Source organism: Python bivittatus, unplaced genomic scaffold (genome assembly GCF_059951505.1).
Source record: "Python bivittatus isolate LINGU-HERP-01145 unplaced genomic scaffold, Pbiv_v1 ctg000610_np1212, whole genome shotgun sequence".
NCBI classification, from domain to species: Eukaryota; Metazoa; Chordata; class Lepidosauria; order Squamata; family Pythonidae; genus Python; species Python bivittatus.
In genome coordinates, this window is record NW_028277088.1 from 22,165,542 (window position 1) to 22,186,925 (window position 21,384).

A 21,384-nucleotide genomic window follows, 5' to 3' on the forward strand; every position below is an offset into this window, starting at 1 on the left:
GTAATCTACAAACCCTAAAGAAATTGTTGTAGGTTTGAACTGATTTAGCAAGGTCAGTTGCAACCTTTGTTGATTCCATGTTGGTAAACTGTAGTCAATTAATCTCACAAACATGTATATTTACACAGATATTTGTACACACACACACACACACACACATAGATAGTTGTCCATGTCCACTATAGATCATCTTTTATTCTTTTAATTGTAAATTACTTTTCACAGAAAATTGTGTGAAGATTAAAAACTAATTTCAAAATGCAAAATTAGCTTCCAGAAAGTAGCTTACATTTTGTAGTTTTTGTGACTGATGGAATAAGCTATTGTATATGAAAGCTTGCAGCTCAATACTTTGTTTTTAAATACAGCTATGGAGACTTGCTTGCTTCCTTTATTGTATTTTCAATAAGTCTAAGATTATCCTCCCACTTTAGAGAGTAAATTATTTAGGGAAAAACTAGTATTGTTTTGAGAAAATACAGTAATAAGCTGTCATAAGAGTAGAGGACTTTCTAAGTTAAATCTTCTGCTTCCATCTGCTGGGCATACTAAATATTGCATGGTGGACTGAACTCAACAAAAGGCTGTAAGACTCTCTCTGTGCACAGCATTCAGTTTAAATGAATTAAAGAACAACTGAGGGATTCAATTCATTATGTTATTTATTTGTTCACTTTGGTATGTATAACCTTCATTTTTGAATTAGTAGCAGCAAACTCGTTTAGTTAGGCAAACATAGGAATAGTAGCTTTTTCTGAGTATAAATAATTTATGAACAAAAGTAGTCATAAAGTTTAAATGATTGGCTTTTATAAATTATTTCAATTGTATATAAATTATATAAAATTGTATATAAGCATAAGAAAATTAATTCTGTGTCTCAGTTAACCTCTTTTATTAATTCAAGTTTAAAATGGTTCATAATAAGTTATCTTCTATATTAAAATTGAATATATTTTTCTTTGTTTTCATAGGTTCTGGGAACCCCAAATGAAGAGTCATGGCCTGGAGTTCATTCTCTACCACATTTCAAGCCAGGTTGGTTTTGCAATCATGCTATTAGAGTCATAAATTTTATTTGAAAAGATATGAATAGAAACACCATTTCAAGATTTAGTGTGTTAGCAGGAAAAAGTCATAGCAAAATGCAGATTATGATTTCTAATAAAATTAAAGTTAAACTGTACAAACATTGCAATTTAATATTGGATCTGTGGTTCTTTAAATTTAATAGCATTGTTAATATATTGAAATCATTCTTTACTTGAAATTTTAGCATGCATGTATCTAGTATATAAATATATTTGGGAAGAAATACCAAGAAGATGCTTCCATCAACAGCCTGTGGTGCCTTGCCACAGATATTCTATCCATTAACTTCAGCTAGTGAGAACATGGGATTTATGCCATCTGTTTTCTTCTTCCTGCTAAATTTTTCCCTCCTCCTAAATTGTTATACTCTGCCAGTTGGTAAATATCTCAATTCCTATATTATCTCTGCAAGACATCTAGGTCCTGGGAGACTTTAACACTGATTGGGAACATCACATTGCTTTTCTTATCCATTTTGGCATTTCTGTTATCAGAGAAATGAAAATATAATCTTACTCTTCGTTAGGAACTATAATGGGAGCTGAAGTGTCTCCGGTCAGTGTTTTAGAGCAGTAACAGAAGAATGTACATAACCAGTAAATCAATATGTTGTCCCTAAAGAAAATAGTTAGGAACTGTATTTTCTGAAATAGTGAATTGGGTATAGATACATTAATCTCTGAAACTGGTATCCAGATTTTTAAAAATCAATTGTTATAATATTGTTGTTTGAACTATTGTTGCAGTGTTGCATCAGTATAATTAGGATGTACAAAGTGGGAATGTAGTGTAAAAAGCAGACAGATGGCTAATAAGCCAGAGAAAATTATTATTTGTACTATTATCCACATTTATATTATTTGTTTAGTTTATTATTATTGATAAGCCATTAGGCCATACCAAGATACAGAGTATAAAATATATAAAACATAAGACATTAAGACGATATATTAAAAATAGGATAAGAAAAAAAATTAAAATTAAAAAAGAAAGAAAAAAGATGCAAATCATATTTCTGTATCATCCCTACAATTTACTCTGATCAGATCCACATATGCAGATCTCAACTGTACTGTTTTGTTCAAATAAAGGGCTGTATTATATGTAGTTTTTGAATTCTGACCGCACATTAAATATGTTGTTTTAATATAAAGATCCCAATAGATCATTCGTCTAATGTGCGGTCCAAGATACTGATCCCTCTCTTTTTTACATAGTTGACATTCAAATAATATATGTGTTATGTTTTCTATCTCTGGAGCTCTGCAAATACAAGTGCGTTCATTATAAGGGACTTGGTTAAATCTTCCATATTTAACCATTGTGTCCAACTGCTCAAATCTTGCTCAAGTAAATACCGCCCTAAGATATTTGGGCATTTCTGTGTTTAAATACTTGGAAATTTGGCAGGTATGTTTATAATGGCTCATCTATTTCAGTGAGCCAACCTTGCTAAGGGTGGCTATATCTTTCTGTGCTTCTATATCCAAGATTCTTTGTGCTGCAATCTTTTTAGCTTGTTCTCTGGAAACAATTGTACATGAAACGGGGATACCACAGCTCCTAATGTAATTTGTCAATTGTACTATCCAAGAAGTCTGTAACTGAGATTTTGCCTGTTCTAACAGACACAATTTTGGGAGTCTGTCAGTTTCCATAGCATTGATTTTGCACCAATAATTATAAGCCCTGAATTTAGACAAAGAACAAATTGTATGGATTCCCAGTTCAGCTCTAACTGCAGCAGCTGAAGTTCTTTTATCCACACCCAGGATACTTCTCAGATACTGTGATTGCATTTGTTCTAATAGTGCTATGTGTTTTAAGCCCCAAACTTCAGTGCCATATAAGAGCATACGAGTAACCTTGGCCTTGTATGCTGTGATAACTGGGGCTAAGGAGCCTGGATAGCTATAATTTATTAATTTGAGCAGTATATATTATTTGTTGATATAATACTTTTCTTTGTGCTTTCCTAACTTTTAGGGGCAATGTCCAGAAATACACTAAATATGTTCTCTAGATAGAGCAAAAAACCATTCTAAACAAAACTTGCAGTGTTTAGTTATATCTTTCATTCTATAGATATTAATATAATTATACAATATTTTCTCAAACTGTCACTGAATTTAATGTTTCTTCCCATGCCTTATGTCTTTTGTTTCTGTTCAAATGTTAATAATTCCTTTTCTTAAAGGACTGCCTTTTTGTTGAAGAATATTAATGAAATATTGATGGTCCTTTAAAAATAAAATTATAATTGGAAAATATGAAGTTCATTTGGAAGGAAACTTTGTAGCTTTCTAAGACTACTGTTTAGTTGTGTGAAAAGGTATGATGGTATTCCTAAATGAATATGTTCTTTTACTTTCATGTGTAGTACTTGATCTAAGAAGAGGAAAATATTTTGACACTAGGTGGCAGTCAAGAAACCATTCTGATTTTGTGTATTGTCGAAGGCTTTCACGGCCGGCATATGATGGCTGGTGTGGGTCTTCCGGGCTGTGTGGCCGTGTTCTTGAAGTTTTGTTTCCTAACGTTTCGCCAGCACCTGTGACCGGCATCTTCAGAGTGCAGGAGCACAGACAGGAGCAGTTCTCTCCGTGCCCAGGGTGTTGTGACCCTTCTGTGGGTATTTATAGAGATCTGGGGGGGGGAAGGGGGGATTGGAGGTGTGGGGGGGGTTGAGTTACTGAGTGGCTGCTTGTTTTGGTGTCAGCATCTGTGTGTATCTTCCTGGGGATTAGGCAGGGTTTTTTCTTCTATTGAATTGTTAACGAGGGGCTGCTGGCGGTGATTAGCAAGTTCATTGTGTGAACTGTTCACATGTCCTGGTGGTTGAGCTGAGTTCATTGACCTTTTGCAGGCTGTATTTTTCAGGATTGGTAGCCAGGTTTTGTTGATTTTTAGACTCTCCTCTTTTTTACTGAAACTGTGCTGGTGCACTGCTCCTGTCTGTGCTCCTGCACTCTGAAGATGCCAGTCACAGGTGCTGGCGAAACGTTAGGAAACAAAACTTCCAGAACACGGCCACACAGCCCGGAAGACCCACACCAGCCATGGTATACCATTTTCTTCAGAGGATATGCAATCACATCTAAAGCTACAAATGGAAATAGCCTTAAGCTAGAATTCTTCTGGACAAACAGCAATTCTGTCTTGCTGGGATTTAACCTGGGCTTGTTTACTTGCAGATGCAGTAAGATTATTGATGATTCACCACCCTTGCTGCCATGGTATACCCGTGTTTGATCACATTTGCTCCTTTTACCAATGTCTCTAAGGCATCTCTTTCATCACATAATCTCCTGGTACTCCAATTCACCTTGGGGTTCAATAAATCAGGGTTCCTCAGAAGAGCAAGTGGGTGGTATCTTTCTCATGCCCCAGTGATGGCAGAAACAAAGAGCATTGCAAATTAGTTGTGGTGGAACAGCAGAAGGAATTGTTGGGTGCAACTATCTTTTTCCATTTGGCCCTTGTTTTATTGTAGTTTCAGAGGTGAAACTCCTTGGTTATTGTAGTAAACTCTACAATAATAAACTTAATTCGTTCCGTGACTCTGGTCGCACCCCGAATTGGTCGCAACCCGAAGGAAATTTCCCCATAAGGTTCAATGTAATTACCATTAATCCGTTCTGGCGTGGAGGACAGGGAGGCGGCTATTGCTTGGAGGGAGAGTCCCCCTCCCTACGACCACATGTCAGGGGCGGAAAATGGCCGCGGACCACGTGTCAGGGGCAGAAAAATGGCCACAGACCACGTGTCGGGGCGGAAAAATGGCCGTGGACCATGTGTCGGGGTGGAAAAATGGCCGCGGACCACGTGTCAGGCGGAAAAATGGCCGCGGACCACGTGTCAGGGGCGGAAAATGGCCGCGGACCACGTGTCGGGCGGAAAAATGGCCGTGGACCGTGTCACGGGAGGGAAAATGGCCATGGATCCGGTTCATAACCCGAGGCCGAGTTCGCAAACCAAGGTAAATTTTTGCAGCCAGAGCTGGTCGTAACCCGAAAAGTTCATTAACAGAGGCGTTCGTAACCCAAGGTACCACTGTATAAGAAATCACTTCAGACTTCTGATAAAAAGTTATCTCTCTGTTACCTGAAGCCTGCTGCTTGGGAAAAAGAGATGAGAGTGACAAAAAGAGGGGAAATGATGTTTCAAGTAAGAAATTGCAGTTCTTTCACCCATTTTTGACTCTAGCCCTACCCATCATGTAATCATAGACTAGCTGTGAGAAAATTTGATGCCTGATGGGGGAAAAGGTTGCTTAGTGTAGCATAGTGTAGTATAGTTAAGGTATTGGAAACACAGGATAAACTCTCAGAGATGTCCTTAGATCAATTACTTTGTTAGAGACAGACCAACCCTGTCTCACATGGCTATACCTTTAAAACTAAATATATGCTGCCTTGAGCCTGGCAGCATATATAAAACAATAATATAAATGATAACTATACTGAAACATGCATTGCTATTGTGAAATAGACATGCACAATTCTCTTCTTTAGTAATCATGAAAGAATTATATCCTTTCCTTCTACAGAGAGGGAATAGAACATAATAAGAACTGAATGCCTTATACTAGTGGTTTAGGAAATATGTACAAAGAAGAACTTTTGTTTCTTGGTCTATTATTATGGGCAAAAAACCAACTCATTACTGTAATTGCAGGTTATTCTTATCCAAAGAGAGATATGAATAATATACCTCCCAGTTTGTTTCTACATATATATCTGATTTCAATTTGAAATTAATTTATCAAGGATATAAAATCAAAGAACAAAAATAAAGGTTCACACAGTAGAAAATGATCAGACTTCATTATTCAAGATATCTTCAATATCTTATTTGTTTGTTTATTTATTTATAGGACTTTTTGGCCAACCAGCTTATATGAACCATGATGCTGGATGGTGTTTTCTCTCTCTCTCTCTCTCTCTCTCTCTCTCTCTCTCTCTCTCTCTCTCTCTCACACACACACACACACACACACACACACACACACATACACACACAGAGTAAATATATAAAAGGCAATACAACCAGCATCAAACACTCCCAGCATCCCAAAAACAAGCATTTCCCCATACAGCAACATTCAGATTTACTGAGCTCTAGCCTCACCGTAACCCAACACCTCTTGCACCCAGAAAGAAACTGGAAGCCAGTGCAGATCACACAGCAACAGTGTATTATGGGCCTGAGATTCCCAGAATTTCACATGCCATTGCATTTTGGACTAGTTGTAATTTCAGGTTGGTCTTGAAGGCCAGTGCATGTGGAGCCTCTGCAGTAATGCAGAAAGTGACCAGGGCATACGTGATAGTGAGCAAGGCCTCCCAGTCCAGGAGTGGGTGCAATTGGCACACAAGATAAATCTGTGCAAAGCCCCCCCCCCCATAGCCACAGTTGCTATCTGCAACTACAGTCAGGCAGGAACTGCAAGTCCAGGAAGACCCCCCAAATTGTGCACAAGTTCTGCCTGGGGCAGTCCAGCCCCAGCAAGAGTTAAAGATGGCACAACACCAGATCCATGGGGGCAAAAACCCAGTGCCACTTGGTCTCGCTAAGGTTGAGTCAGAGCCACTTCCTCATTCAGACCCTCGCTGCCTCCAGGCACTGGGTCAACACCTGAACAGCATCATCTGGCCAGCCAGGGATAGAGATGTATAACCCCATTCTATGTTGTTGGATTACCTCTCCCAGCAGTGTCATGTAGTTTAACGAGGAGTGGCAGGGGCCTAGGCTAGACTTCTCCCCCTCCCCCAATGCTGACTGCAAAATAGTCCTCTCCACTCCAGACTCCCAAAGCCAGTCCAGAAGGATACCATAGTCATTGTCCTGTCCCAGCCAAGCATGCGCAAACACAGGTGGTTGCAAACTTTACTAATAAGTTTGTGAAGGAGATAAACAAGCAGCAAAGGAGATGTGAGTGCAAACACATACGAACACACAGTAGAGAAACAAGTCCCCCAAAGTCCAGCAAACTTGCCTTAAGAGAGTTCCAGTCCAAAACAGCAGACACAACAATAGCCAAGCAAAGTCCAACAATCCAAACATTATAGAAGGTTCATCAGCCAGTCCAGATCCAGAATCAAAGTCATGAGGTTTCAAGTCAGGAGTCAAGCCACACAGAGCCTGGGTAAATGACCGATTGTTGCCAACAGAGAGCCTTGAACTCGCTGCTCTTCTTAAACAGAAGCAATCCTGATGTTGCTCATTTGGAAGGGCTAGGCTCCTTTCTTGAAAGGACCCTTGCCGAGCACCTTTGCTCTGTTCTCCTCTCCGCACAGCAAACCCATGCCACGGGGGTGGCAGCTCAGACTCCTCATCTTCAGGCCGGTGGCAGCTGTGCCTGCTGGTTACTGGCAGCCCCACCTCCTCTGCCTGCAGCTCCTCAGGCAGCAATTCATCCAGAAACTCTGGAACTGGCTCCTTGTTGTCAGTCTCCTCATCTGAATCTGAGCTCATCATGACAGTAACTGGTATTGAAAGTGGCTGAGAGATTCAGGAGTACTAGGTCAGATGCACCATCCCAATCCCTAGCTCCACAAGCACAACCAATGACGTCTCAGTGCTGTAACCCATCCTGAACCCTGACTGCTTCATCCAGGGACCTCTGAAGCTGAGTGTCTACTACACACTCAACAACCTTCCACACAGCAAGGCTGGAGACTGGATGAAAGTTAAGCAACACAGTTGGGTCCAAAAATGGCCTCTTGAAAAGGGGCTCTACATGATCCTCAATCACAGTTAGTCCACACAGGTGCGATCTGATCCAGGGCCCTTGTCACATGCTCATTCCAAGCCACAACCAAAACCTGAGCTGAACCATGTGCTAGAGCTTCACGGAAAAAAAACCTAAGTTCCTTCTGAAATTCAGTTGGGTCCATCGGTCACCTGGAGCAGGCTGATTGAACAGGCCCAACCTCCCTGCAGTGGGGGGTAGTTGTGGAGGACTCCAGGGCTCAGAGAGCATGATTGTCCATGACAAGGGACTGATGTTAATGTCTTCCACCCCATGATCACAATGTCACTGCCTTGAGACAAAATGGTTTACCCTCCACTGTGGGTCTGGCCCTTAATAAGTTGGACCATTTAAATGCTTCTGAAATTGAACAGGAAGATGAACTGTACTATGAAGTGTCACTGTAGGAATAAAAAGCTGGAATACAGGGCCTTCAGTTTGATCTAGCATGCATCTTGTAGTATAGCATTCAATGTGTTTTTGCTAAAGAACACCATATTACAAGATACAAGCTAGATCTCTGAGTCTCTGTAAAGTCTGTTTAATAGTGTGCAAAGTCTTTAAAACACTGGTTTACAATTTGGCAGATAGATTAAATTACTAAATAATATTATTTAATAGTATTAAATATTCAGTAGTTTCCAATATAGTTTCCACGTCACTTTGAATATAACATTTTTAGAGATTGGGTTCAAGGTATCTGAAAATATCACTCATATGAATATTAATAAACATTTTGCTCTGGGCTATTGTCCTTATAAATGATTTTTTCAGTGGTGATTCCACTTGCCTAATCTGCAGAGACACTATTAGGTTTTTTTAGGGATTAGGTGAAGATAATTTATTCTTACGAGCTTTTTACAAATAATGGGATACTCTCCTGTTTTTCTTGCTATTTGGTTCAAAAGCTATTGTTTACTATTGGCATATTTTAGCCACCTTGTAAATGCTGCCTTTAATAGTAAGCATAATAAAGGAAAATGGTTAATATAAAATTAAAAGTCTTTGTTTTTTGTTACAGATCGCTTTACGCAGTACAGTGCTAAAAACCTTAGGCAAGCCTGGAATAAGTAAGTCTTTTAATTAAACTATTCTAGCCATATTGCTGATTTCTTGCTAATTAATTAGGAAGTTCTTCTCATTTTACAATATTGTGTGTATTTTGAATGCCAAATACTATCCCAATTGTTCAGTTCAAATATTTAGCTTATCAAATTTCTTAACCACTGGTGTAAGATGAGGTCAGCTGGTTACATGTAACAAGGCAACACACATGTTCCCTAGTCTCACTGCAGCAATTCCCACCCTGCTGCCAGATCAAAGGAAGAAGTTACAGGAGCTACTTAGCTGAAGAGAACAGGAGATAATGGCAACACCTTGATACATCCAAATTTAGTTCTCTTTTCCAAACTTGCTGGTACAGTAGCATCTCTGTCATGCAGCAGTAGTGATAGTAATCCAGTGGCTTCTTCCCTCCCTCCCTCAATTTTTTAGATGCTTTTTCCTCCACATTTGTTCTCATTCAAGCAAAAGGGTATTGCATCATATCATTTATCTGGCAAACATATGTGGAGTGGTAGTGTCTTGGATGATATATAAGGTTTAGCTCAAGCTTGCTCATAATTGTGTACACAAGTGAAGCTTTAATATGCTGCCCCCATAATGTTGGTAGAGGTGGTGGCTGGTAAAAGTGAGTTTTTATTACTGTCATAATAGGACCCATGTTCTTTGACAGGTTGATTGGTGAAGTGAAGGGAGAATCATTGCTGTGCAAGTTGACCAATGTGCAAAGGCAAATTATAATAATTAAAATATGCAGGGGAGATTTTTAAATGATAACTAAATGGTTTTTTTTAAAAAAAACAGAGTAGTTTGACATTTTTAACTGCCTAAAGGTAACTTTTTCACATCTGAGTCTTGTTTTAACTAAAAGTACAATGCATACTTTACTGGGATTAGTTTAGTTCCACTGAGTTGTTACTCATATCAAGGAACAAATAAAAGGTACTTCTATACAGTACCATTTCCACTCCCTAATCCCTTCAGAGCAGTTTGAAATGGTACTACCACTTGTCTGCCTCTGAGAATTCAGTGGACCAGCATCATAGGCACCTGCAAAAAACATTATTAGTTAGTCATCTATCCGAGCTATTGTCAGCCCTGAAGCCACCAAAAGGGATATGTAATATTCCCCATTCTATGTTTGTAATACTTGTTGTATACAGGTCTCTGGTTGCAAAAAGGTTTCTGAGTGTTTGTAATGGGATGAAGAGAAAGAGGAACCAGACAGAATTCTCGTTAAATCTATCTCTGCTATATCAAATCAGCATTTCCCTTAAAAAATCTGATAGGGCTTAGGAGCCAGGTGGAGAGATTGAGGCAAGATGGAGGAAAGAGATGGCCCACAAGCTCTGCAGAGCTTTCTTATTACAGAAAGAATTGGGTTACACTGTACCTGTCCTGTAAATAAATCGGCTCAGCTGTCAAACTCAACTGATGTAATCGGATACTGAAGTCCAGGACTGCTTTGGAAATGCCACAGAAACCTCCAGTGAGGATGCCCCAAATCAGCAATAGCACTTGATCAAAAATATAATTTAAAAGTTTATATTTCTATAAACTCTTAAAATTATTATTATTATTAAAGCCAATACCTTTTATTTTCTAAAAGTCAAATATGATCACAACAGATGCCAAATTATTACTATTAGAAACTGTCTAACAGTTTCTTCAGTTTAAGTGATGTGCTGAATACAAGATGAAAATATATTTAGTAGTAGAAAATGGAAAATATTTGTCATTTTTAAATAAATATTCATGAAATGTGTAAGACATTGCATAATTGGTTGTACATATTCTATTGCTAATTCTGCTTCTATTAAGTGAACAATATTATTTTTCTCTGTCAAATTTAGCTAATACTCCTATGATATATATGTATGTGCAGGGGAGAGAGAAAGAGAATGATTAGGGATATAAGACTGTACTGAACTAAACTGAAGGCTTCCCTAGTTTATCATTCCATTACCATTGGATGCCTATGGAGAAGTTCACAGACACGACATGTGTGCTATACCATCCTCTGACTTGATTATTCTATAATTGATGCTGATATATATAGTGTCTCTGACACTAGTGGCTATACACACATACACACACACATTATAACTAATAGCCATTGATATTCTTAGCCTCCATGAATTTGCCTTATTCCCTTGTAAAGCTATCTAGTTTGGTGGACTGGATTAATAAACTAGTCCAATTTATCTGTGAAGTGTCAGTTGGCTTCAAAATAAAGGAAGATAAATAAAATGAACAATCCATATGTATCGTTATACATTTTTGGTGTTGGATGATAAAGATTTTTTTACAATCCATGCATCTGAAATTTCTAAATGGGCAGGAAAGTTAGATATTTTTACTATGATCATAGACCTGCGTAAAAATAATATATAGATATAAGTATAGGTATAATAAAAATTTCAGCAAATCAAATAAGGACAATCTTAGGAGTAGGAATTACTTCTTTATATTTGGCTTGAATTACATAGAACCCAAACATTTTCATTTAGCAGTGGGAATTCTGTGGAAAAATGTAGCCGTAAAGCAGTGGTACTCTTTTACTTTACAATTTTAGAGTTGTGGAACAAACTACAATCATTAATATTAAAAGAAAGGATGTGCATAGTTACACTGCATAGCATTCTAATAATTTCCTAGAAATGTAAAGGAAACGAACACCTTTCAGAATATATAATTCTCAAAACTTCCACATGAAGCATTATATTTTGACATAGCTTGAATATGTAGAGATACTCAAGGAAACGATATTATCATTTTTTCAGTATGCTGGTCTAAACTGGGTTTTAGTTTGTTTTATATTGGTGCTATAGAACTCTATAAGCTATATCATATTTTTCCTTCACGAACAAAATTAATTCTCATATTCATCATAATATTATTTCAGATATAAGTCTGTGTGTGTGTGTGTGTGTGTGTGTAAAATAAATTTGGCTTTTCATATCCAGAACTATTGCAATCACTTACTTTGGGATGCAGAATAAGCTTTGAATGTCTTGGCCCATTTCATGTTTATATGATGTCTTTTTCTGTAATGAAAAACAGTCACTGTTAATTATATTGTTGCTATACTTTTCTTGTGACACAAAATTGATTCTGGAAACTATTTCCATGTTGAGCTAGCATACTGTTTGTAACAATATGTTAATTATAGGTAAACGTTTTGGTTTGCAGAAAGAAGACATACCATGTTAATTCTGAATCTATGCACCCTGTGAATTTGAGGATACCATATATTACATCTTTATAGATACATGTATATCTGTGATGTGTACATTATGTAGGTTTTAACTGTTAAAACACATACTAATCATTAAATAAGAATGGTATAGACATCCTCTAATTATGGGTTTAATATTGCATGCCTTAAACTCTACTGAAAGTTTTACTAATAAGATAAGGGCTTGGAAACAATGACTTACTCTATCATCAGCTTGAGGTTGGACTGTTTGGACTATATATGGGCTCCCTTTGAAACTATCATTGTACACAATGAGAGAGTTGCCACAACCATGTGACACTGGTTCTGTGGTCACTGCATAGGCTACAAATAGATTTTTTTAGTACAATTCAAAGTGCTTAGTTTAATGTATAAATCTCATGTGGCTTGGCTTCCGGGTACCTTCAGACTTTATCCAATGGAATTTACCCATCCTATATATTCAACTGAGTGGAAAATGCTTTGGGTTTCATTCTCTCTTAAGATTTTGAAGGTAGACCCAGAAATAGAGCTTCTCAGTAGCTGCCTGTCCAGATGGCTCCTATCTTGCTATAATTTAGAAAGCAGTTAAAACTGTTTGCTTTGTAGGGCCTTCAAGTTTTAATGGTCTGCTCACATGTCATCATTTGGGAGGGTGTAGTTTTGGTTTTGTTAACTATTTTTATTGATTTATGATAGCTTCATTATGTTATTTTTTATTTTGTTTTTATGAATATAAACTATTGAGAGTTTTTCAAATGTAACATATACATATCATGTAAGTAAATAAATAAGATGGACACTAACAGCTGTTGGAGTGTCACAGTTTTGGAAATATACTGTACTTCTGCAGGCACAAGTGTGCAGTGCATCATAAATGACCTTGATCTTTTGGTATGGTTCTGTTCTCTTCATAGTCAAATCCTTAAAAAAAGTATTTGTTATCAATTAGTGGGAACACAAAAACATGTAAACCTATGAATTCTTAAATTTTGCTTCCTCTGTGCATCAGGAATGTCTGTTGAAAATCACCAGAATGTATTTCCTGAATAGGAAGAATGAAATGGTTGTGTGTAAGCATCTTAAATATATACTTAATCTTACTTACTTATATGACTCTCCTTCAATTTTCAGAAGTATAGAGTGTCAAATATTGAATTATTATCTCACAATCAGTCTAAAAATAAGAATAATTAGGTTTATTTTAGGTATAAATCTTTATGGCTTCTATTAAAAATAAGTTATAACAAAGTTGAAATAAAACTTTGGACACTTGGGGGAGCACTTGTGTTAGCTGAGTAACAGCTAACAGAATAGTAACAGCTAACAGAATAATCTCAGTTGAAATCATTTAATATTGCTATTTTCATTTCAGTGATAAAGAACAGCCATCTCAGACAGGCATAATTATTTTTGTTTAATTATTAAACAATATATATTATATCTTAAGTCTAAACCCAGAATTTTGTTTTCAAAGGATCAGGACTCACATTCCAATTTTCGGCTCGGCAGAGCCAGCTGTTCTCTAAAAAAATTCCAATTTTTAAGTTTCTTCTTCTGATTCAGGAGTTCCTCAGGGAGGTATGGAACTGACTTCATAAACCTCCTTTTCTTCTTTATTACCTTTATTTCCTTGTTACATCTAAACTGGGGAACTATATTCTCAATGTATATAAACAGGGAGAAAACCCCACACTCATTCACACTGATGCTGTTATCTAGTTGGGCAATGAAACGTCTGCAAGCAAACAATCAAACTCAGAGAGCACCAAGGACTCCACAACTTTATTCTCAATGTTTTATGTGTCTGGTTTATAATTCTGGTTAGTGAGACTAAACCAGAATTCCTTAGTTTGGAAATAACAGAAATAACAACAAATACTGTTTTGATGCAAGCCAGGAATAAATTCATTTGAATTTATGATGTCATGAATTAATGTCATGTCTCATGGCATTTGAAGGAGCTCCAGAGAGGGACAGGACCAGGTCTCAATCCCAATTGATAGGATTAATTTTTGGTATCTTGCATTAAAAAAGCAGTTTGGATTTTCTCTATAACCAATCTTATTTAAATTCTTCCCTTATTGTTTTTTTCCATATGCATACTTGTGATATCCTTAACAATGCCTCCTGTTTTAGAATCATCACTGCAATGAGTTCATGTACTATTTAGCCTTTTTGTCTAAGTTATTACTAAAGATATAAATAAAACTGAACAATACTAATCCCTGCAACATACAACACACATAATGTAATTTCTGTCATCTGCATAATGATGCCGTGAGACATGACATCATTTTGGCTTGTACAAGATGCCTATGAATATATAGCTTTGTATTTCCCCTCTGAATCAATTTGAACCACCCAACAAAAGCAACTTATACTGGAAATCTTGATGGGTGGAATAAAACACAAAAGATGTACTTTTTAAAAATCACTTATTTTTGGTAACAATTGTATTAATTAGCACCTATTGCCAAAAAGTACAGTTGTTTTTCTTGCCACTGCATTCAGATAGACTAGGTTGCTCATTCAGCAGTGTGAATAAAGCAATTTACTAATAGTATTGGTGCACCTGTCATTGCTGGAGGGCAGATAGGCAAGTAATTCCAAGGGGAACTGATTTTTTTCTTTAGGCACTAAGTCAATTTCATATCCTGAGGCACAAATTTGATTTGTAAGCTGTTATATTCCTCATTGTATTGGACTTTAAAATGTCACTTTTTATAAGCATAAGAAAATTTTTTAAAAAACCATATAAAATCATCAAGTCTTTGTAGAAAGTAACCTAATTTTTACAGTTATACAAGTTATACGTGATCACAGTGCATTCAAATTTAGGCTTAGAAAAAAACTAAAGTATTATAGTATCATTAGTAGGGTATAATTTTTGTTGGGTCAGTTGCTTCTCCTGAGCATTGACATCTAAGTAGCAATATCTGCCTAACCAAAGTGGATTTTCTAAAAAATATCTAAATAGTTTATATATCCCAAATATTTTTGCTTGATTCCTTGATGGTAGAAAATGGTGTATATAGTACTCAGAGGGGTTTTTTTGTTTTTGTTTTAGTTCCTTAGGTAATTTTAGTTACTCCATTCTAGAAAACACTATTCAGAAAGCAATAGCTAGACATTAATATTATAGGCCCCTGATTATGTTGCTGCATTGATATCTAGTCCTATGTGTAGAGAGTCCTACATATTTATCAAAAAGGTGTTAATCGAACTGAGATGGAACAGGCTACAAATCAAATAGTGATATTACAGGGTATATATTAATAATGTACTTTTCTTTTATTTTTCCTAATCAGTAGACTTTGTTCATTAATATGATTTGACAGAAAAGAAATAGAAAACATTAATGTGGCAGGGACAAGGGACCCTCCCAAGTATGACATTTGAATTCCTTGCTGGAAAGATTTAAATTTAATAGTGATGGAGGATCACTGACTGCAATGACTGGGGAGAGGTTACTGAATAAACAGACCAGTTCTTATTTACATTATGGTGAAATTAGATAATTTCCAGTTCTGTACATTAAGACTGGAGACCAGGAATGAGATTTATGAGTAGTAAAATTTCTTTAACTAGAGCTGATTTTAAAAATCAAAACCTTGGGAGCTCATAATATAGCTCCACTTTTCATTTAGAATAAGTTAGTAGTAAACCTTTGCTAGATATATTAGCAATAAATTTGAACTTTAATGTTCTCTTTAAGTGGTTTGTTGTTTTTTAGAGGAAAGGGTATAAACATTTGAGATTCTTGAACGGCAGGGTGTATATTAGATAGAACCTTTGTCTGTGATTGTAACTGCATGATATGCTATTATTTATGATAGTCCTATGGAGATTTTATTTTCTCCCTCCTCCGTGGTACATGTTAAGATACTGAGGAATAAATATGTGAAAAAGTATGCTGTGGAAAGGCAATTGTAATTGTGTCTGTATGTGTGTGTACATGTGCAGCCTTTAATTGTGCCTGAGAACCAGTGAAGATGATATAAATTTACCATGCTTTAAAAAAAAAAACATAAAAAGACATTCTTCCATCAAAATCAAATTGTAAAAAGTTGTTTTTTCCCCACGCACTTGGATTTGAGCCTATAAAAAGCAGTAAGTGAAAAATCTGATATATTTATTAGGGCATTTATTGCATTAATAACTTACATTTTACATTTTCAGTGAAAGATTTGTAAAAAAAAACAACAACCCTAAAACTTTAGTTTTTGCTCAGGAGTAAAGATTTGCTGTGGAAATAATAGGCTACAAAATGACATCTGTAGTAATTATTTTACTTCTGTTTATTTTCTGAAGATGTTCTAATCAGTTTGCTGAGATGGAAAAGAAAGACCTTTAAAGTACTGTCCTGGTTCAAAGTCTTATACCTCAAGGGATCAAAAAATGTCTAATTAAAAACAACCATGAAGTTGTGGTATTCTATTAAATAATATTCAAAGTTAGACCACAATCCTCAAATATGCTTTGAATCCTGAACATTGTCATTCTGAAAGTTCAGTTAAGATACAAGAACTATTTTTTCTTATATATTAATGAATAATATTGAAGAAATTGAGATAATGTGACTGACTAGTATGCAAACTGAAATCATTATAAATGCCAAGTGGTGGGATGAAAAATATTATAATTAAAATATCTAGAAAAGCACATTTTCTTTTTATCTGAATAACATTTGAAATAACATTGTTCCCAAAGTGCAAATCATTACTGTAAAATATGTCTCAATATAAAGCTTTTACAAATTCCATTTTTTTTTTTCTGCTTCTTAGTCACAATTGGAACAGTAAGGGATATTCATAAAATACATCAGGCTGAAAAGAAGCAAAAATGGGGAGGGTAGTAATAGCAACAAACAAGGAAGATTGTATTGGTTGTCATCATGTGTTATAGGCAAGCACAACCTGAGGCTTGAGCACCATGAGTGGTCCTAGCAAACAGACTGCTGCTCCAGAGCCCCTCCCAAACTGTCAGCTGAATGGTAATTTTTAATGTAAGGTAATAGAACAAATTATTAGTAAATATTTAGAGAGAGACCATATTAACTTAATTTATATTGCTTTTTAATCAGGTTTAATTTTTATCCTGACCCAACTCATTCTTTTGCCTCATTTCATTCACTTTCATGAGTTTGATTTCTGCCATGCCACTCTTTCATGAGAGTGAATTCTCTAAAGAGGCTGGTATTGTGTAAATATTGCCCAAGATGTAAGCCCACTTACACTCCCAGATGCAACAGGTTGCATCCCCCTCCACAGTGAGTGCAGGAGAGAGTGAATGCTTTGTGAAGTGAGTGCTTTGTGAGTGAATTAACTGCTTTAAATGGCATATATAAGCTTCACATTTGAAAATGAAGGTATTGATTAGGACTTTTGCGCTGTCACCCTAAACATCTTTTCTTAATAAATCTAATCACAGCTCAGAGAGACTTTCTTCCTTAGTTATTTTTTTCAAGTCTGGACTTTTGTTTCAGTTCTGACAACTGTAATATTTTGTATTTTGTTTTGTTTCTTCAGTAAAAAATAATAATAAAATCAAGCAAAGCATGCATATAAGGCTAGGAGACTCTATATATGCATTGTTTTGTCTGCTAATCATTAACATTAGGCACAATATTGCAGCAATAATACCAGATTTTCTTAATCCAGAAAAGTCAACAAGGTTTTTTTATTTTGTATTATTATTTATGTGCCCATAGACACATTTGGAAATTTGGAAAAAGTGCACAGACAGCAACGCAAAAAGGTTTACATGCTGGGGACAGTTAGTCACATAATGGTAAATGTTTGATTAGGTCTATAAGCACAAAATATATATTTGACTCCATATAGTACCTATTTCACAGAATGAGTCTCAGATGCATGTTGTTTCATGTCACCCACCTCTCTTACTTATGCACAGACCCTGCTTCCTGGCTTTATATATCCCCTACATTCTTATTTTCAGTGGTCAGAATCCAGTGGTAACTTCCATGAATCATGTTGAACTCAGTTACTTTGAAATAGATCTAGATAGAAGACTTAGTTCATCCTGTTTGTTATCTCTTTCCCCAGTCACGAAAGAACATGTCCCCAGGCTCAGAGAATTCAGGGGGAGGTGGAGGGGCAGAAATCTCTATCTGTTCAACCCAACTCTCCTGGTGTAGACACATGATTTCTATTGTCCCTACTGATACTGATACTTCTTTGCCACCATTAGAGCCTTCATCAATAAAGGGAATATCTGAAAGTGATTGGGGAAAATAGGCTGGGAAGGGAGAGAGAATGAGAAAGGGGGTTGAGAGTGAAAAACAGTTAAGTATAGAAGAGAAATAATATGGTTTAGGACTAGAAAGGAATGCAATAGAGATATAAGTCAGAGGACAGAGAAACAGCATGGGTAGAGGTAGGGAGGATGGGGGTTAATAGGAAGGGGAAATAATGCTAAAGGATTTGGGAGGAGAGATAAATTGTTAGATAGATATTGGGAAGAAAAGAAATAAGAAAACTTAGAGATTGAGAGGGCAGAGAAAGTGAAGATGAATGAGCTTTGAAAAAAGAAAAAGATTGGGCTGGACAGCAACCAACTGTTCAGGACCAGATACATGAAAGAGAGTCTGTAAGCAATGTTTTTTTTAAGTAGTTTTTAAAAATTACCTGTCTGGGACTGGGGACAAGGAGTTTTCTAGGCAAAATTAAAGATACTATTTAATAGAGATCCTGGTCTTAAGTCTACCAAAGCTTTGTGCAGCAACATTGGCAGCACAGCATTCACCAGTATCAAGTTTTCAATTTTCATTTTGAAATACTTATTAAGCTATCAAGAGCTCATACATGTCTGGCAGAATGTTGGCAGCATTTCAAATTGGGAGAGAGGGATAGCAGGAAATGATATGTAGCCTCTTAGGTATTAAGCTCAGGCTTGAGCTAGAATGATGCTAAGAATAATGTTAGTCACAATGACCAGAAATAAGTAAGGAAGTTTCTTCACTGCAAATGTACTTTGTCTGAAACCAGTAAAAAAAAATGGAACCTGGCCTTGTGAATGTTGTATGGCCAAAATCCTAAACATTTTATATTTGAATAAATTTCTTTTTAGATATTTTGAATGAGTCCTGAAATCATTTGCTGAATCAGACTAAAAGCTTATCCAGTCCAGAATCCTGTTTTCCATAGTGGCCAATTAAACGCCTACTAGAAATAAATATGGAAGTCATGAGGGTAGTCTTTCCTGCTACTTTTCTGAACTGGTAGTCAGAGACATTCAAAAGTACTCAAAAGGCACCAACAAACCTCTCACAAATTAACAGAAACATGCATTCCTCTCTCTCTGGACATACTTCAAAATATTAGAGCACTATTAGGTACCACACCGAGTATAAAATTTTTGGCAATTGCAGGAAGCCTTCACTTACCAATGGTAACTGGGACCAAGAACTCCGTCACGAACCAACGTGGTCATAAGGTGCAATGTCATGTGACCACACCAACTTATGACAGCAGTTCTGGCATTTCCAGTTGTTGTTGTTAGACAAATCCTTTGCAGTCGCAGCATCCCACAGTCACATGATCACCATTTGTGACCTCCTGCCAGCTTCCCCATTGACTTTGCTTGTTGTAAGCCAGCAGTGAAGGTCGGAAATGGCAATCACATGACCGTGGGATGCTATGACATAATTGCAAGCAGATTGCCATGTGCCTGAATCGTTATTGCAGGGACGCTGCTACGGCTGCAACTATGAGGGCCCATCATAAGTCCCACTCGTTCAGCGCTGTTGTAACGTCAAACAGTTGCTGAATGAGTGGACATTAAGCAAGGGTTACTGTGATGGAATGGTTTGGTGAAGGCCACACTCAGGGAGATAAGCATTTCCTTAGCCCCCAGAATGAGTGTGGGAAGGTGAAGAGGATGAGACTGGCACCACCCTAAGGAATTTGCAGTGTTTGCTTGCTAGCTTGGGACAGCCAGACAGATTCAGTCTGGCGAGATTCTGTCTTGTAGGTGGAAGCTAATAAATGCTATAGAACTATATCTGTACTGTCTCGTGGAGTTCTTTGGGCTGAACCTGACAGTTATCTGTACAATAAATTTTGGTCAAATCAAAGTAACTTTGGTCAAATGCTGCCTTGAAAGCCTGGTTATTCATTAACACTAGGGATGTTTGATCTCTCCAATGCTTGCTGGCAAAAAAGAAATGTCATGCTGAATAAGAAAATGATACATTGTGGATTATTTTTAGAAGTTCCTACTTAATTTTTAAAACAGAAGTAGTTAGTGAGCTGATACTTGTTTTTAAATAGTCACATCTTAAATTTGAAAGTAAATTGGAGTTTTTCGCTATTTAACAATTGGTGTACCTTGAATTCAGAACTTCATTCCACATGATAAAATCTGCCTTTTCTTTGTTTACTGTGGTAGTTGTCATCTTCAATCTTCACCAAATAATGATCTTTTCCAGTCAGAAGACTTTCAGATACAGTGTCAGGCCCAGGCCAAGGACAACAGTGAAACAGTCTAGTTGAGTATAGTTCCTTTATTGCTTTCACCTTATTGACAGAATCTTGCCGAACTAAATCTATACTACAGCAACTAGTGGATATACCCCGGGAAATTCTAGGGAGTGGCTATCCTGAACCTCTTTCACTCCCCTTGAGGACTGCATTGTCTCTTATCTCTTTGCCCCTCCTGGAATGCACCCCCTCTCTCCGGATAGCCTTGATCTCCCACATCACTCTCCTCCTCGTAAATAGATTCCATCACATTCAGGTAGTCCTTGACCTACAACCATTCATTCAGCAACCATTCAAAGTTATGACAGTGCTGAACGAGTGTGGTTATGACTGTCTTCAGAGTTCCAGTCATCCCAGCACCCCCACTGTCACATGATCGCAATCTGGGCACTTGGCAATTAGTTCACACTTACAACTGGTTGCAGCACCCTGCAATCACTTGATTGCCATTTGCAACCTTCCCTGCTGGCTTCACCAGAAAATCAATGGGGATACCAGCAGGGAAAGTCACAAGTCACACACCCACCTGCACACTCTCCCCACCCTCTCTGCACTTGTGCTGTGCCCCCCAACTTGCATCGCACCCTTCCCGACATGCACCACACCCTCTCTGACCTGCATCACACCCTCGCACATCCTCCCCAGCCCTTGCATACCCTCCCCAACCTACATCATGCCTCCCTAGTGCTGTCATGCACCCTCCCCGACCCATGCCACACATCACGCACCCTTCCTGACCCATGCCGCACCTTCAC

The 21,384-nt window shown here is 37.2% G+C and overlaps 1 protein-coding gene across 3 annotated transcripts in view; it reads left to right on the top strand.

The window, feature by feature from the left end:
- Positions 1-21,384, top strand: part of CDK14 (cyclin dependent kinase 14) — a 251,509-nt gene that overhangs the window by 162,287 nt on the left and 67,838 nt on the right. For all 3 annotated transcript variants that reach the window (XM_007424673.3, XM_088150533.1, XM_025164414.2), the window contains 2 exons: positions 975-1,038; positions 8,868-8,916. In XM_007424673.3, coding sequence (XP_007424735.1) covers positions 975-1,038; positions 8,868-8,916 — 113 coding nt within the window. The remainder of the gene's footprint in view (positions 1-974; positions 1,039-8,867; positions 8,917-21,384) is intronic.